This window comes from Amaranthus tricolor, chromosome 7, assembly GCF_026212465.1.
Source record: "Amaranthus tricolor cultivar Red isolate AtriRed21 chromosome 7, ASM2621246v1, whole genome shotgun sequence".
NCBI classification, from domain to species: Eukaryota; Viridiplantae; Streptophyta; class Magnoliopsida; order Caryophyllales; family Amaranthaceae; genus Amaranthus; species Amaranthus tricolor.
This window is the reverse complement of record NC_080053.1, coordinates 19,208,908-19,226,483: the sequence shown is the minus strand read 5'-3', so window position 1 is coordinate 19,226,483 and position 17,576 is coordinate 19,208,908. Positions and strand designations below refer to the sequence as shown.

The 17,576-nt window shown below is 34.5% G+C and overlaps 2 protein-coding genes across 5 annotated transcripts; one reads left to right on the top strand and one right to left on the bottom strand.

The window, feature by feature from the left end:
- Positions 1-7,834: 7,834 nt before the first annotated feature.
- LOC130817933 (uncharacterized) lies at positions 7,835-12,043 on the top strand. 2 transcript variants are annotated; one of them, XM_057683912.1, is made up of 2 exons: positions 7,835-8,783; positions 10,023-12,043. In XM_057683912.1, exons 1-2 carry the CDS (start codon positions 8,751-8,753, stop codon positions 11,541-11,543), a joined length of 1,554 nt encoding a protein of 517 aa, XP_057539895.1. In that variant the 5' UTR covers positions 7,835-8,750; the 3' UTR covers positions 11,544-12,043. The 2 variants fall into 2 exon arrangements, with proteins under 2 accessions (XP_057539895.1, XP_057539894.1); XM_057683911.1 differs by having other exon boundaries at positions 7,835-8,959.
- A 902-nt stretch (positions 12,044-12,945) lies between these two features.
- LOC130817932 (uncharacterized) lies at positions 12,946-17,576 on the bottom strand. Of its 3 annotated transcripts, none has more exons than XM_057683908.1 (2): positions 17,361-17,576; positions 12,946-15,168 (listed from the first exon to the last, which is right to left on the bottom strand). In XM_057683908.1, the coding sequence occupies exon 2, from the start codon at positions 15,134-15,136 to the stop codon at positions 13,145-13,147; it is 1,992 nt and encodes a 663-aa protein (XP_057539891.1). In that variant the 5' UTR covers positions 15,137-15,168; positions 17,361-17,576; the 3' UTR covers positions 12,946-13,144. The 3 variants fall into 3 exon arrangements, with proteins under 3 accessions (XP_057539891.1, XP_057539892.1, XP_057539893.1); XM_057683909.1 differs by having other exon boundaries at positions 16,231-17,545; XM_057683910.1 differs by having other exon boundaries at positions 16,403-17,545.

Here is a 17,576-nt window from a genome sequence, read left to right as displayed (position 1 = left end):
GGGAACTAGAAATGGGTGAGGGTATAGGTGGTTGTTGTGGTGTTGTGGAGCACAAAGGTGGTGGAAGAAGCTGCGTTGGCTGCGGGGGCTGCGTCACAGTGGCTTGCTGTTGTTTGGCGCACGCAAAGCAGCAGTTGCTGCTGCCAGGTGGTGGAGCAAGACCGGTTGCTGCCATCTGCTACCTGTGGAGGACGGGGAGGATTCGGCTGCTGCTTGTGGAGGAGGAGAAGAGGCGCAGCTGTGCTGGTGGCTGCCGGCTGCTCTTGCTCACAGTGAGGAAGGAGGGAGAAAGAGAGAAGAGAAGGAAGGGAGTGACGGCGTGATTCTTTGTGAGTGAGGGAAGGAGTACTCACGACCTTAACCCATCCTTTTATATTATTTGTACACTTATATATTTATTTATTTACCTAGGTTTATTTTCTTGCGAGGTCCAACTAAGAAACTCACCTTTATATGCTCACACATTTTAAATAAAATAATTATTTTGATTCAAACCCCTTTATATAGAATCGTAATTGTATTTTTTATATAAATATATGTTAATATTTAAATTCGTATATGAAAGGAATTTATTAAAACTACTTCAAAAGTAATTTAATATAATTATAAAATACCCAAAAATTATTAAAATATAAATTTATGACACCAGGAAAATCTCAGGGCGTTACAGTTTATTACCACTTACCAAATAGACCGTAAATAATCTTATAGTAATCACTCTTTTAGGTCAAATCAAACAATAGGCGGACAAGCTTCATATTAGCCAATGGAATATTTGAAATAAACAAACTTTTTTCAATAAAAAATTTATGAAATAAGTTTGTTCCTGAAATAATTTTAAAATAAGCATTTTTATATTTAAGTCTAAGGTTAGAATTTGTTCGTTGTTACCAACAATGAACAAGAGAATAACATGTTGAGGTCAAATTAAAACGTACCACGATTTTTCGTTGTTAGTAATAATGAACAAATGAAGGACAAAAATCAATTTTAAATGAAAAAAACAAAGAGTAGTTAATTGTTCATATCAGCGATTCAACTAGCGGTAAATTTTGTTTTCTTTAAAAAATTATGATTTTGTTTTCTTTTTTTTTCCGTAGTTAATAATAACGAAAAAATTGTAATTTTTTTTTACTTTTAACATGATTTTAGTGCACTGATCTTAAGCTTGAATACGTAGAGATTTATTTTGGGAATTACTTTAGGACCAAAGTTATTTTTTTAATTTTTTATTTTAAAACTATCTTAGCCAATGGCCATTTCAGTGTAGGGATGGTCATGGGGCGGGTCTGGCCAGATCCGGACCCGGACCCTATTTTTTTTTTGGATCCAGACCCGGATCCGGACCCTAAGGGTCCAAAATTTTCAGACCCGGACCCGCACCCGGACCCTACGGGTCTGACAGGGTCTAGAGTCCTTAATGGGTCCTTAATGGGTCTGATACAAAGCCACTTTGATTTGTCAAAATTGAACCTTTTTCGAGTTTTTTTGTATTTTTGTAAGCAACTTATTATCGTATTACAAATACTTGTTCGAATCCATGAAATTCAAATACAAAATAATTACTAAAACGTAAAAACACTTGTCTAAATACATGATTAAAAATCAAATATAAAAGACTAAATGAGAAACATAGTGTATATTTCATAACATTAAAAATTACAATCCATAAAAATTAAATTTTGATCAATCTACTTCAACTTCATCAAGATCCTAAAGGAAATATCAAACAAGTATAAGTTAGTTTTTGAGAATGTACTGGATTTTTGAGATTTTAGAATGAAAATGGCCCACTCCCAGTCCACGCCCATCCATTCATAACATCATAATTCAAAAATATAAAATTTAAAATTTTAAAGTTTAGGGTCCGGGTTCGGACCCGTCAAAAAATTTTGGATCCAGACCCGGACCCGGATCCGACGGGTCTCAAAAATTAAGACCCAGACCCTTATAAAAGGGGTGGGTCCGGGGCGGGTCCTACAGGGTCCTGGACCCATGACCATCCCTATTTCAGTGTAGTCTTTCTCTATTGAGTTCTATCGTTCCATTTTTCATGTGTAGGGCCCAAATTTAAACGGGTCCAAGATTAAAAAGACACAATTGCGCAATTCCTGAATTCCTTATAACTTTCGAAATTTGAAACAAATAAATATTTTTTTAAAAAAATTCTCAATTTTAATTTCCAAAACAAGCATCTTTTTTCAGATTGAAAGTTAAAAATATGTTTGTTCTTAGTAACAGCAACAAACAAGAGAAATTTTAGTTAAAAAGTCAAGTAAAACTTTGTTCACCGTTGTCAACAACAAACATGTAATACTTATAATAATTTTGTAATTAAAAAAAGAAATGTTTTTCCCTTGTTGCGCTACAAATAGTAACAAAGGATAATGTAATTGTTTTTCTTTTTTGACTTGTTTCTCCTCCTAATTTATATCTATTTTCTAATTTCTCGCCTAACTTTTTTTATTTTTGACATGTTTCTCCTTCTATTTTTCTCCATTTCCTTTTTTTCCAAAAAAATTACAGAAGATGAAAGCCCCATGATCGGGATTTTACGTCCTAGTAATATTACAAGTACATGGTGTAGCATCGTACGTCGACAAATACGGATCAAATCTACAGGATTCGAAAATATGTCAATAATTTCTCAATCGATTAGCGTGTTCAAAAATGTATAATATGATAATGGGTGATGAGTACAACTAAGGCAAACAATTAGAAGTTCCTAAACGATAACTAACTATAAAATGAAGTAACGATGCAATGAACTAAAAAGCATAAGAATAGTTTAAAAATAATTAAGATGATCGATAGGATAAAGAGGCAAATGCTAGACTTTCTCAACAAAAATAGTTGTTACTAATCGTCAACGATATGGGTTGGGGAAGAATGTATCTTAAATACTCGTGTTCTCTCTCGAATAACAAAAGCTTCCGAAAACATGCTCAATTACCTATAGCGGCAAAAAAATAATACCCGCTGGTAAACCCGCCCCCCACTTTTTAATAAATATACAATTTTTTGTAATTTTTATTTTAAAATTATATTAAAAGATCAGACAATATTGCAACTGTCTAATCTCGAGCCAACCTGCTCGACCTGGTTGAGTTGATGCTCTGTTCAACTTGTATGCATTCTGCCAAATCACTCAAGCTACTAGAAGAAGAATTGCAACTCACTCGACCCGACCTAAGCCATTTCGCTTGACTTGGTCGTGCGACCTTCAAGATAGCCCTACTCAGCTTCTGTTTCTAATGTTAGTTCTTGGTCTACTCCAGCTAGCCTGGCTCGACCCATTTCTATTCAACTTGCCTTAGAAAGGCCTAAGTTGGCTCCATTTTTGGCTTGTTTTTATGATTTAGCTCTTCGAGGCTTTCCTCCAATTAGCCTCCAAAGTTATGTGAGCAGCGTATGCGCAATGTGTACTTGGTTTGTGCTCGACTTTAATGAGTTTTACCTGAAATGCACAAAAACAACTAATCAAGCATAAAATCCCAAATAAAGAAAGCATAATTATGAAAAATCCCAATCTAATTGAGCCAAATAAGGATATAAAATATAAATAAAACACAGCTAACAGCCCCCGCCATATATTAGTTATTTTAATTATCTATATAATTTTCTTTTTTTATTTGTTATAATTATTTTAATAATTATTTTCTTCAAACTAAATTCATTGTCACAAAATTTATAAGTAGTCTAAGTTCAATCTTAATTGACAATGACTTGAAGATATGCTAAATTTGAGAATAATAAACTAGGAATAATTATAGTTATTTGATTTTCATAATTTAAGTAAATTTTGGTAGGAGAGAAATTATACACTCTAATAAAAAGACTATTAAAATTTCACAAGGCACTCTCATATTGATTTATCATATAGAATATTATATTTTATGTAGTATATCTCTCAAAATATGTTCTTCTAAATAATTCCTACAAAAGTTAACATCAATATATTTCTTAATATATGAGTATATCACAATAAGATATATTATTTTAAATTTACTTGGAATATAATGTTTTAGAATTTAAAAGTTACGTAAGATTTTCAATTAAAATTTCTTAGAATATTTATTTGCGTTTTTATGTTGAAGTATTTGCTAATCAATAAAGTTTCTTCAATAAAATCAATAAAGTCATCAATCACCTAAAGTAAAAGTTATTCATTTGATAACAAGACTAACAAAGCAATATACACAAATAAGAAAAGCTCTCAAAAACCACAAATAACATTTTAATTCACCTTGGCAAGGAAAAATTTTCACCCGTCAACATTACAAAGAACACATTTATCAACGTAAAACCAGTTAGCTTTACATTTACTCTGTTGAAATTAATAAAAGAGAACAAAATGCTAAAATCTTAAAACTACGCCAGCCTCATTACCAACTCATTTAATATTTGCACAAAACTTTAGAAAGTTATGATCCTTATATCCTATTATAAAACCATAGTTGTGCAACTAGTGAGATACTTTTCAGGCATAAGGGTTCGAAACAATAACACAAGCCACAAAGCGTCTCATAAAACTTCTGATAAATAAAGTACGTCTTTATTGAAAAGTATGCTTACAACATATATACTTGAAGCATTTTAAGTCGATAAAAAGCATGTAGCATAAGTGATTGTTCTAAAATCACACACCAAAAATTGATAGTCACTCACAAGTTAATCATTTTCTATTATGTCTAAATTTATATTTTTGTGCAAATGTGAAGCTAAAAAAAGCCTTTCCAAGCAACATCTCAGAGATTCAAATCCTAAATAGACAAAAGGTGGCGATTATATATTTAGACTATTTATCATGACATTTTCTACAACGAAACACAAGTAGTTGAAGCAACTTACCCAAATAGTTGTTGTCAGTTGAATAAGACATTGCCATCATACAAGAAGGTGTACACCAATTGATTTGTTGCGAAATAAAGTCTGGTAAGCCAAAAGAGATGTGTCCACATATATAACCAAGTCATTTCCACAAGAAGCACGTGGTAGTATCAAGTCATACACCGAACAACCTCAATGTTGTGTTTGTGAACAAGTATTTCATTTCTAATTATACATTTCAATTATTAATTCATAAATGAAGAATTTGAGAATGACAAGGTTTGAGAAGTCATTCTCAAATCCTCAACCTTAAGTACTTTTACTACAATGGTGGAATTGGCTCAAATCCGAATTCAAGTTTTAAATTGATTTGCCAAACACTAAATTTAAGCTAATTCTAAATTTCCAAATGAAATCATTGTTCTCAAACATAACGCAAAGGAATTAGTTAAAAACAATTACCATAAATGTATAATTTGTCTCAGAAACATGAAACTTTGTCTAAAAAAGCTTCATCGGATTTGACTCCTCATTGAATAGGTAGCAAAAGTGAGAAATTTTGAATAAAATAAGATTATTTAACAACTTTATTTCAAAAACAAGCTTCGTGAAAACTTTATTCCCAAAATAAGCATCCGTACATCCAAGCCTAGGCTTGGTGTAATGACGCTGTTACTAACAGCGAAATAAAGAAAAAAAAATTAATAAAGCATCAAGTCGCTGTTACTAACAGCGACTTAATGAGTTGACCAGTCAACTCTTTAAGTTGCTGTTAATAACAACGACTTAATGCGTTTTAAGTTTCCAGGTCTCCTTCTTCTTCGTCATTTCAGTTACTTCCTCATTCCAACCTACGAGATCTCCCTCTTCATTCCATCGTTAAAATCAACTTCAATCCTTCAATTAATCTCATCAAATTCCAAGTTTATACTACTAATTAGTTCTGTCATCTTTCTATGTTCACATAAGGTACTATTTTTACAACAAGATATACTACTTTGTCCTCTTTGGTTTGCATCAAAGAGGAATAGAGTTATTTTTAAGAAAATGGTAATAAATAAAGAGAAAGAATGAATTGTGTGGATGAAATTAAGAGAGAGCTAAAATGTATAGATGAGATTAAAAGAAAGTGGTGGATCATTGTCTAAAAATAAAAATGATACAAATTAAGTGGGACAAACCTAAATAGAAAATGATACAAATTCAATAGAACGGAGGGAGTAATTTGCACCAAAAGTGTTACACTTCTTTTGAAATGATTTGCAAGGATGCCACGTGGTAAAATATTATAAATTTCAACTCTAATTCTCCAACCAAGATGGTTGTTAAATTAGAGTATTATTACTATATACTCCCTCCTATTCATCTTAAGCGTTCAATTTACTTTATGCACTCTATCCAATGCACTTATTCAATCCTTAATATATCGAGTTCTGTATAATAAAAAATTATAAAAAGTTGATATTAATAATCTTTACATCAAAACGAATCAATATGTTTTAACTTATAGATTAATAATAAAATGCAATTTAAGAGTGATACATGAATAGTGTCTCAAAAGTAAATGGGACACCTAAGGTGAATAGGAGGGAGTATGATTTATTACAAGCTAATCTTAGATTACTCGTGCGTAGAAAAGGTGTATCTAACAAATTAATTGGGAAGAACAAAATTAGAAAACTACTCCATTCTTATTTGTTTAATATTTGATATCGAAAAGAATTAAGTTTTGTCTTAGTTGGAGTCCGTCTCATTTTTTTCAAGAAAAGTTTTTAGTTTGATTCTCACTAAGTTTTTACTTTTATAAACCTATCTTTTAATAAAAAAATTCATACATCGAGAAATAATAAGAAAACGAAAATCTTTTGAATGAGAGTAGAAATGACGTAAATAATGTGAAAATTATTTTATAAATTAATAAATGTAAGTGAAAAAAGTATAAAGACTATAAGCTTTATTAAAATAAATTATTAAGTAATAAGAGAAGACAATAAAGATTATCAAGATTAGTTCCGTCAAACAAATATGATATCTGTAGAAAAAATTTTAAATATTAAAAATGAGTTGTATTTAAGATCTGAATCTTCTTACTTAAACCGCAATCTTTAGATTCTGCCTCATTAAATTTCCACCAATTTAATCAATTTTTTTTATCGTTCTCACTCATACAAAATTCTCTAATTTTATCCTTTATACTTAAAATTTTATTTTAGAAAAACATTTAATAAAGTACTGTACAAATATGATAGCATGATTGATAAATCTATTTATAAAAAAGTCTTAAAAAGGAGACTCGAATTTTTAAGAGTCCATTTTAAGACTTTTACCAAATGGTAAACTTATTTATTAATCTTCTTTAGTACTACCCTTAGTAAATGAAAACATAAAAATGACAGAAAGCAAGTGTCAAGTAGCAAATTGCAACGGGAGAATAAAACTCCACAAAAGGAAAATCTTGCGTTATTCTTGTAGTTGAGGACTTTCTCATTTGTATTATTGTAATTTTCTCTAGTAATATTTTTATTTTTTTGAGGTAAATTTATAATTACATATGCTAATATTTTGACTCTTATTTGTAAATTTAAAATTAATTTCTCAAAAATTCCAATTTCAACCATAAATTATTTATTACTTTTTAATAAGATCCTTATTAATGGGATATGAGTTCGACTTTTATAACTGTTATTTTTTTGAGCTATTCTTGTATATTTGTGTAATTTTTTTTTTAATTTACAGATTCTCTAGTCTAAGTCTGAAAAAGAGTCAAATAGTCCGTAAATTTCAATTTGCCTTTTTGCTCCTCTTTATTTTCATCGTGATTATCGTCATCGTTTCAATCAAAAACCCTAATTTGTATTTTGCGATTCACTTTCAGCCTCGTATTTCTCTCACCTCACCACTTTCTCATTTTCTCGTCCAAAATCATAACAAGCGTTTGATCTACATAATCAATCATCAACTATCGATCCAATTTCATTTTCGCTCCTTTTTATCGGTTTGTTATTCTTTTCTTCAATGTTCCTCGAGATATTTTTTTTAAAACAGAATAATGACTTTTGTTGTTTTAGCTTTTTTGCAATTGACTATTGTTCGATAATGTGTTCTATTTGTTTGAATGGTTCGGTGATGTTTTTGATTCCGATTGTTTTGGGGATTAGGGTTAGAGTTACGTTGTCATAAATGATTTGATACATGCGGAATGTTTTGGAGGATTAGAAATGGATTGGATACAATTATGTTACATGTGTCCCGATTAATTTTGATTTTATTCTAAGTTCAATTGCCTTCTAAAATTAGTTCTTCGTTGTGTTATGTTTTTTTTCCTCTTAGTTTTGTTTTCGTTGTAAATTTTTGTTGAAATCGCTGTGAAAGAAGAATTGTGGTACAAAAGGAACATTTTGTGTTGTGGTTAGCTGGATGTATATTGAGCTGCGAGATGGTGCACGTTTTCTAAGAACACATATCAATTGGCGCATCTTTTAGAGTGTTTTAAGAGGGCGTTTCAAATAGAAGTATTTGCTAACAAATTTACGGTATGTTAAAGAATCACGGACTGATTGTTTCCTCTTAGATTGGGTTGACAGTGGTTTATCCGTTTTGCCATAAATCCCGGGGTTATAAGGATGATAGTTGCGTGAGCAGCTAATTGCTGACTGAATAAACAAATAAAAATTTATACCTTAGCTCAACTTTGGGAGCAAGGAGAAGAATTGGTGCTTCCAGTTTGTTGCCAAGGGAAGTTTTTATTGCACCATTGCATTCAGGATGATAAGTTTGGATTTCCATTGCTAAGGCCTTTGATGTGCTATCCCTTTCTGAACTAGGCTGCTTAAAGGTGCAAGTGTTACAGGGCTGAATGGTTTGGCTCTTTGTGAGGGATCAAATTGAAACAGAGCTTAAAAACTGTGGACAGGATATTCATGGCTTTTTGTTCGCTCTACGATGTGGGTAAAGTGAGTTTGTGTCTCACACTCTCACTAGTATCTGTTTGACGTATGCTTTTCAGTCAGTTAGCTGCAGAAACATCAGATTTAGTCAACTTCAAGAATTATTTGTAATCATATCAATGAATTGTATGGCTATTGGAGTCTGGAGCTGTCCTCCCGCAAGAATAAGCAAATTACTTTTTGTATGTCTGAAATTTAGCAAAAGCATTAAAGATGTTGATAGTTTTTTTTTTGGTGGGATTCCTCCCATTTTTTTTATTTATATAGCGAGCATTACATTTAGTTTCGATAGTTTAGTTTGACGCAGATTTGTGGTTTTTAGTTAGAGAATTTTAAGGTTAGGGAAGTGCCTAAGACGAACATTCTGGTTATTAAGGTGCTACTTTATTAGGATAGGTTTCATTATGTATGATGTTTTGAAATTGGAAGTAGTATGATATGGTACATGAATAGTCAGGTTTTAAAATTATAATAGAAGTAAGGGCGTGGTTTGAAATAAAGGTAGGAATTTTAAGTTGAACTGAGTTCATATCATTGTTGGAAAATTGTAATGTAGCATTTCAGCACCACTACAAGCATGATTTATGATTCAATCTGCACTATTTATAAATCTAAAACCTGAATGTAAAGGCATTGTTTAACTGGCACATGCTATTGTTGCACTGTTATATGTAATTCAATATTATCAATGCAAATTTACATTGATTATTGTACATCTTTATGCAATTAATAGCCATTTTATGCCTTTGTTAAGCTTGCAATTGACTTTCTTTTGAATGCTGATGAGATGATGTCTCTCTGCCAGTGTATATAGAGTTTGAAATTCATTTGATTATTTCAATATGCCATAAGGATAGGGGTCATAGAATTACTCTTGTATCTTCTGTATTGGACTTGAAGTTTTCCTTGTACTGTTAATTTTCCAGTATTCTCTTTCTTTCTTTCTCCCTCTTTCTCCTTTGTGGAAAGAGGGGTTGGCAGGGTGGGGATTTTGATGTATTTTCTGCATGTTCCCTATGATTTATAGATTGTAAATGTAATGGCGAGGAAGGATCTAGGTCTTGCAGATATTGAGGATAGATCTTCATAACTCATGCTCTTTTTTGTGCTTACCTTTTCAGTTATTTTAGCTTTTCACTTTTGCTGCAATGTTTCAATAAAATATGTGTAGCATTTTCTATTCTTGGCTATTATAATTAAATGTCTTTTCCCTTTCTGAATTTGTTCCTTCCATGGTGTTTTCAGGATCATTTGCTCTCCAGTTATCTCTCTGAAAGATGTCATCCGCTTCAAAATCCAAGTCCAAGGAAAAAAAGGGTAGGAAAGGAACAGAAAACTCCATCAAAGTCCTGCATAGCTGTAAATGGAGGCAATGGACTGCCAGCTAGTGCGTATAACCCATTGTTAGGAACATTTCATACCCTCGAGGCATCATCCACATTATCAGTTCCAGCACTTAATGTAAATGGTCGTTTTCGCAATATAGATGATTCCGATGATCATAGTGGGAGTACTCATGGAAGTGGAGGTGAGTATGATTCTGCCTCCAATCAAGATAGCCGATCCGTGGAGTCAGAAGAGCACAATAAAGAGAAAACATCAAATGCTCCGATCAAGCAGGAGGTAATCCCAGGGGCTGACTACGAGAGGCGAGAAAAAATACGTCTGAAAAATGAGAAGAAGCACCAGCGTCAGAAAGAAAGACGAGCCCAAGAATTGCATGAACGCTGCTGTGGCTATCTTATGTCAAGAAAGCTTGAGGTCCGTGCTCAGCAGGTTGTGGCCATGGGATTTACTCACGAAGGAGCAACCATGGCTCTTATACTAAATGAAGGTCGAGTAGAAGCAGCAGTTAATTGGCTTGTAGATGAAGAAAAGGGAGGTAATAAGCATAAAGTTCAAAATCTTGACACAGGGAGTAATTTGAAGATTGATATCTCAGAAGAACTTGCTCGGATTGCTGAATTAGAAAAAAAATATATTTGCTCAAAGCTAGATGTTGAAAAAGCCATAGTGATATGTGAAGGTGATTTAGAAAAGGCTGAAGAAAATTTGAGATCACAAAAGCAGGATCAACCAGCTCTTTTGCTTAAGCCAGATGAAACTGGCGATCCCCCACGTTTTAGTGATGGTAAGACATCTGTAGCACCTAGTCAGAGCGATGTCAGGCTGCTGCAAGCAAAGCCCAATTTGGCAACTTTGGTACCCCAGAGAAGGGATGAAAAGGATTTTAATTACACTAAAGCTGCAGTTTCTGGAGCGCTGGCCCCCAAACAGTTTCCCATTGCTGTTCAACCTCTTTCAGGAGCTCAAGCCAAGTTAGAGTGGGCGAGACCTCGGCAAATTGCTTCAACAGCAGAGAAAAGGTGGCCAGTTGGAGCAGGGTCGAGCCCTTCAGTTTCATATTCTTTGGCACCACCTCCACAGGTATCACCTCCGCCGACCAAGGTAGATTCACGATATGCTACTCATGGTAATGAATTTAAGAATCTTCAGTCAGGATCATTTAGAGAGCCTGTAGTTATGATGCAGCGGCCTCAGTCTGTAAATGTCAAACCAACCCCTGCAACAAGCATTAGCTCCTCTGCTCCAGGCACAACCACTTTGCGATATCCTAATAGTTTGGAAATTTTGAAGCCAAACGGGTTATTGCCTCACATACCTAGCGCTAAAAGTCTCGGTCTAAACAACCTGACTGAAACCAATTTTATCACCCTGCACAATATCAGCAACATCAACATCAACATCAACATCAGCTGTTTATGACGGGCAGTAGTCAAAAGGATAATCCAGCTTCCACTCCTAGTAAGTCCTCATGGTCCAGGATGGTTGGGATTCCGATGCTCACACCTGCATCCTCTCTAGGGTTCTACTCTGGGATGGGTTCAACCTGCACGTCAGGGTCAAATGCTGCTGTGGATTGGAATACTAGTGGGTCAATGCCATCATGTGACTATACCAATATAGATTGGAGCTTGGATGGAAATTTCCTGCAAAATCTCGCTCTTTTAACTTTTATTTTTTCCAAATTTCTCATCTTCCTTTCCCTCCATTTCTTTTCATCCAAACACACCCTAGATTTTGGTTTAAAATACCACTAATTTTTCACGAATTGATTCTAAATACCTATTTGATGTATCCTAAATGTCTACTTTAGATATACTAAATGTTAAATTGACATAATGTGAATCCCTATTTGACTTATCCTAAATATCTACTTTAGATATCCTAAAACCCTAAAAAGTAAGCATGTAGTTATACAAATGAGTTATCAATTTGTATTTTTTTTCTTTTTTTAAATTTGAGTTGGTCTAATTAGAGACGATCTTTCAAAGAAACCATCTTTATATATATATATATATATATATATATATATATATATATATTGAAACGATCAATTACAATTTTAAGTGACCATTTAAAGCGACTATATGTAATTTTAAATTGATCTCTTTTTATAGTGTTATAGTGACCAATTACAATTTTAACTTGACTTAATGTAAAACCTAATGGCTAATATATGAAACTTATCCACCTAGTTGTTGGATTCAACAAAAGGACATAAAGTAACGAAATATAAAAACTTGATAATTTAGATTCACCTCCAATTTTAATGGTTAATAGTGTTTGACCTTTATGAGCCTTATGTATAGATCAGATATATCATGGCGAATTCTTCAGAAAATTGTGTATCTTCCACAATGGAATCTAATAAGTGAGATTTCGAGTAAGTGTTTACATTATCTTCTTCTGTATGAAAAAAGAATTCATCAAAATAATGAGTCACCCATGATATGGACGCATCTAGGATTGCCAAATGTTTGGGAGTTTTTCTATTCAATCCTTTTCCTTCTTCTTCCTGGATATCTCGTTCGTACACATCTTCTCTTTATTTTTCGAGCCTCTAGTGAGTTACAAACATACTTTGAAAAGGTCAAATCTTTGATGATTCCATCATACAAGATTGAGTTGCTAAAACTTCTGGATAGGTATCCTACATCGAAACCGAATTCCTTCTGGTTAAAGAATCTTTTTTTGGTTGCTTTGGAACAATTAGGAGATTCCCTAGAAGAAATACGGGGTTCTGTTTTTGGCGACAACATGCTATTGGGTAGTGGTCTCGCTTATCTTTAAATCTATTAAGTATGATTTTTGCACACTTGAGGACGGTCATTAACGAGAAATATCAAATATGCAAATGAGTAATGACTACTATATATAGAAACATGAAAGACCGCAAAAGAAACCTTGGAGCACAAACATATGAAATTCAAGCACAATCTTTCTGGGGTTCTCTTTTTTTTTTTTTTTTTTTTTTTTTTTTTTTTTAAAACTTTTATTCATAAGATTTCTCCCTAACCACAACACTACAGTGTGGGAGAAAAAACAAACTGTCTAGGTATGCTAAAGAGATCTTTCCCCTCGAAAGGAGATGTCCACTCTCGAGAACTGGCACCTGATGGATCAGTCATACCCGCACCACTATCTTGCAACCCAACTATTGATACACCATTACCATTAGGAGAAGATGGTCTCATAGCCAGATTAACACCCATGGCAGATGATCCTGATTCATACAGATGAGCCCCTTTACTCCTTATGTAGGGTGCCACCCCGAACCACAACCCATTTTGCTTCGTAGGCAGGAAATTTCCATCCAAGCTCCAATCTATATTGGTATAGTCACATGATGGCATTGACCCACTAGTATTCCAATCCACAGCAGCATTTGACCCTGACGTGCAGGTTGAACCCATCCCAGAGTAGAACCCTAGAGAGGATGCAGGTGTGAGCATCGGAATCCCACCCATCCTGGACCATGAGGACTTACTAGGAGTGGAAGCTGGATTATCCTTTTGACTACTGCCCGTCATAAACAGCTGATGTTGATGTTGATGTTGATGTTGCTGATATTGTGCAGGGTGATAAAATTGGTTTGCAGTCAGGTTGTTTAGACCGAGACTTTTAGCGCTAGGTATGTGAGGCAATATCCCGTTTGGCTTCAAAATTTCCAAACTATTAGGATATCGCAAAGTGGTTGTGCCTGGAGCAGAGGAGCTAATGCTTGTTGCAGGGGTTGGTTTGGCATTTACAGACTGAGGCCGCTGCATCATAACTACAGGCTCTCTAAATGATCCTGACTGAAGATTCTTAAATTCATTACCATGAGTAGCATATCGTGAATCTACCTTGGTCGGCGGAGGTGATACCTGTGGAGGTGGTGCCAAAGAATATGAAACTGAAGGGCTCGACCCTGCTCCAACTGGCCACCTTTTCTCTGCTGTTGAAGCAATTTGCCGAGGTCTCGCCCACTCTAACTTGGCTTGAGCTCCTGAAAGAGGTTGAACAGCAATGGGAAACTGTTTGGGGGCCAGCGCTCCAGAAACTGCAGCTTTAGTGTAATTAAAATCCTTTTCATCCCTTCTCTGGGGTACCAAAGTTGCCAAATTGGGCTTTGCTTGCAGCAGCCTGACATCGCTCTGACTAGGTGCTACAGATGTCTTACCATCACTAAAACGTGGGGGATCGCCAGTTTCATCTGGCTTAAGCAAAAGAGCTGGTTGATCCTGCTTTTGTGATCTCAAATTTTCTTCAGCCTTTTCTAAATCACCTTCACATATCACTATGGCTTTTTCAACATCTAGCTTTGAGCAAATATATTTTTTTTCTAATTCAGCAATCCGAGCAAGTTCTTCTGAGATATCAATCTTCAAATTACTCCCTGTGTCAAGATTTTGAACTTTATGCTTATTACCTCCCTTTTCTTCATCTACAAGCCAATTAACTGCTGCTTCTACTCGACCTTCATTTAGTATAAGAGCCATGGTTGCTCCTTCGTGAGTAAATCCCATGGCCACAACCTGCTGAGCACGGACCTCAAGCTTTCTTGACATAAGATAGCCACAGCAGCGTTCATGCAATTCTTGGGCTCGTCTTTCTTTCTGACGCTGGTGCTTCTTCTCATTTTTCAGACGTATTTTTTCTCGCCTCTCGTAGTCAGCCCCTGGGATTACCTCCTGCTTGATCGGAGCATTTGATGTTTTCTCTTTATTGTGCTCTTCTGACTCCACGGATCGGCTATCTTGATTGGAGGCAGAATCATACTCACCTCCACTTCCATGAGTACTCCCACTATGATCATCGGAATCATCTATATTGCGAAAACGACCATTTACATTAAGTGCTGGAACTGATAATGTGGATGATGCCTCGAGGGTATGAAATGTTCCTAACAATGGGTTATACGCACTAGCTGGCAGTCCATTGCCTCCATTTACAGCTATGCAGGACTTTGATGGAGTTTTCTGTTCCTTTCCTACCCTTTTTTCCTTGGACTTGGATTTTGAAGCGGATGACATCTTTCAGAGAGATAACTGGAGAGCAAATGATCCTGAAAACACCATGGAAGGAACAAATTCAGAAAGGGAAAAGACATTTAATTATAATAGCCAAGAATAGAAAATGCTACACATATTTTATTGAAACATTGCAGCAAAAGTGAAAAGCTATAATAACTGAAAAGGTAAGCACAAAAAAGAGCATGAGTTATGAAGATCTATCCTCAATATCTGCAAGACCTAGATCCTTCCTCGCCATTACATTTACAATCTATAAATCATAGGGAACATGCAGAAAATACATCAAAATCCCCACCCTGCCAACCCCTCTTTCCACAAAGGAGAAAGAGGGAGAAAGAAAGAAAGAGAATACTGGAAAATTAACAGTACAAGGAAAACTTCAAGTCCAATACAGAAGATACAAGAGTAATTCTATGACCCCTATCCTTATGGCATATTGAAATAATCAAATGAATTTCAAACTCTATATACACTGGCAGAGAGACATCATCTCATCAGCATTCAAAAGAAAGTCAATTGCAAGCTTAACAAAGGCATAAAATGGCTATTAATTGCATAAAGATGTACAATAATCAATGTAAATTTGCATTGATAATATTGAATTACATATAACAGTGCAACAATAGCATGTGCCAGTTAAACAATGCCTTTACATTCAGGATTTAGATTTATAAATAGTGCAGATTGAATCATAAATCATGCTTGTAGTGGTGCTGAAATGCTACATTACAATTTTCCAACAATGATATGAACTCAGTTCAACTTAAAATTCCTACCTTTATTTCAAACCACGCCCTTACTTCTATTATAATTTTAAAACCTGACTATTCATGTACCATATCATACTACTTCCAATTTCAAAACATCATACATAATGAAACCTATCCTAATAAAGTAGCACCTTAATAACCAGAATGTTCGTCTTAGGCACTTCACCAACCTTAAAATTCTCTAACTAAAAACCACAAATCTGCGTCAAACTAAACTATCGAAACTAAATGTAATGCTCGCTATATAAATAAAAAAAATGGGAGGAATCCCACCAAAAAAAAACTATCAACATCTTTAATGCTTTTGCTAAATTTCAGACATACAAAAAGTAATTTGCTTATTCTTGCGGGAGGACAGCTCCAGACTCCAATAGCCATACAATTCATTGATATGATTACAAATAATTCTTGAAGTTGACTAAATCTGATGTTTCTGCAGCTGACTGAAAAGCATACGTCAAACAGATACTAGTGAGAGTGTGAGACACAAACTCACTTTACCCACATCGTAGAGCGAACAAAAAGCCATGAATATCCTGTCCACAGTTTTTAAGCTCTGTTTCAATTTGATCCCTCACAAAGAGCCAAACCATTCAGCCCTGTAACACTTGCACCTTTAAGCAGCCTAGTTCAGAAAGGGATAGCACATCAAAGGCCTTAGCAATGGAAATCCAAACTTATCATCCTGAATGCAATGATGCAATAAAAACTTCCCTTGGCAACAAACTGGAAGCACCAATTCTTCTCCTTGCTCCCAAAGTTGAGCTAAGGTATAAAGTTTTATTTGTTTATTCAGTCAGCAATTAGCTGCTCACGCAACTATCATCCTTATAACCCTGGGATTTATGGCAAAACGGATAAACCACTGTCAACCCAATCTAAGAGGAAACAATCAGTCCGTGATTCTTTAACATACCGTCAATTTGTTAGCAAATACTTCTATTTGAAACGCCCTCTTAAAACACTCTAAAAGATGCGCCAATTGATATGTGTTCTTAGAAAACGTGCACCATCTCGCAGCTCAATATACATCCAGCTAACCACAACACAAAATGTTCCTTTTGTACCACAATTGTTCTTTCACAGCGATTTCAACAAAAATTTACAACGAAAACAAAACTAAGAGGAAAAAAAACATAACACAACGAAGAACTAATTTTAGAAGGCAATTGAACTTAGAATAAAATCAAAATTAATCGGGACACATGTAACATAATTGTATCCAATCCATTTCTAATCCTCCAAAACATTCCGCATGTATCAAATCATTTATGACAACGTAACTCTAACCCTAATCCCCAAAACAATCGGAATCAAAAACATCACCGAACCATTCAAACAAATAGAACACATTATCGAACAATAGTCAATTGCAAAAAAGCTAAAACAACAAAAGTCATTATTCTGTTTTAAAAAAAATATCTCGAGGAACATTGAAGAAAAGAATAACAAACCGATAAAAAGGAGCGAAAATAAAATTGGATCGATAGTTGATGATTGATTATGTAGATCAAACGCTTGTTATGATTTTGGACGAGAAAATGAGAAAGTGGTGAGGTGAGAGAAATGCGAGGCTGAAAGTGAATCGCAAAATACAAATTAGGGTTTTTGATTGAAACGATGACGATAATCATGATGAAAATAAAGGGGAGCAAAAAGGCAAATTGAAA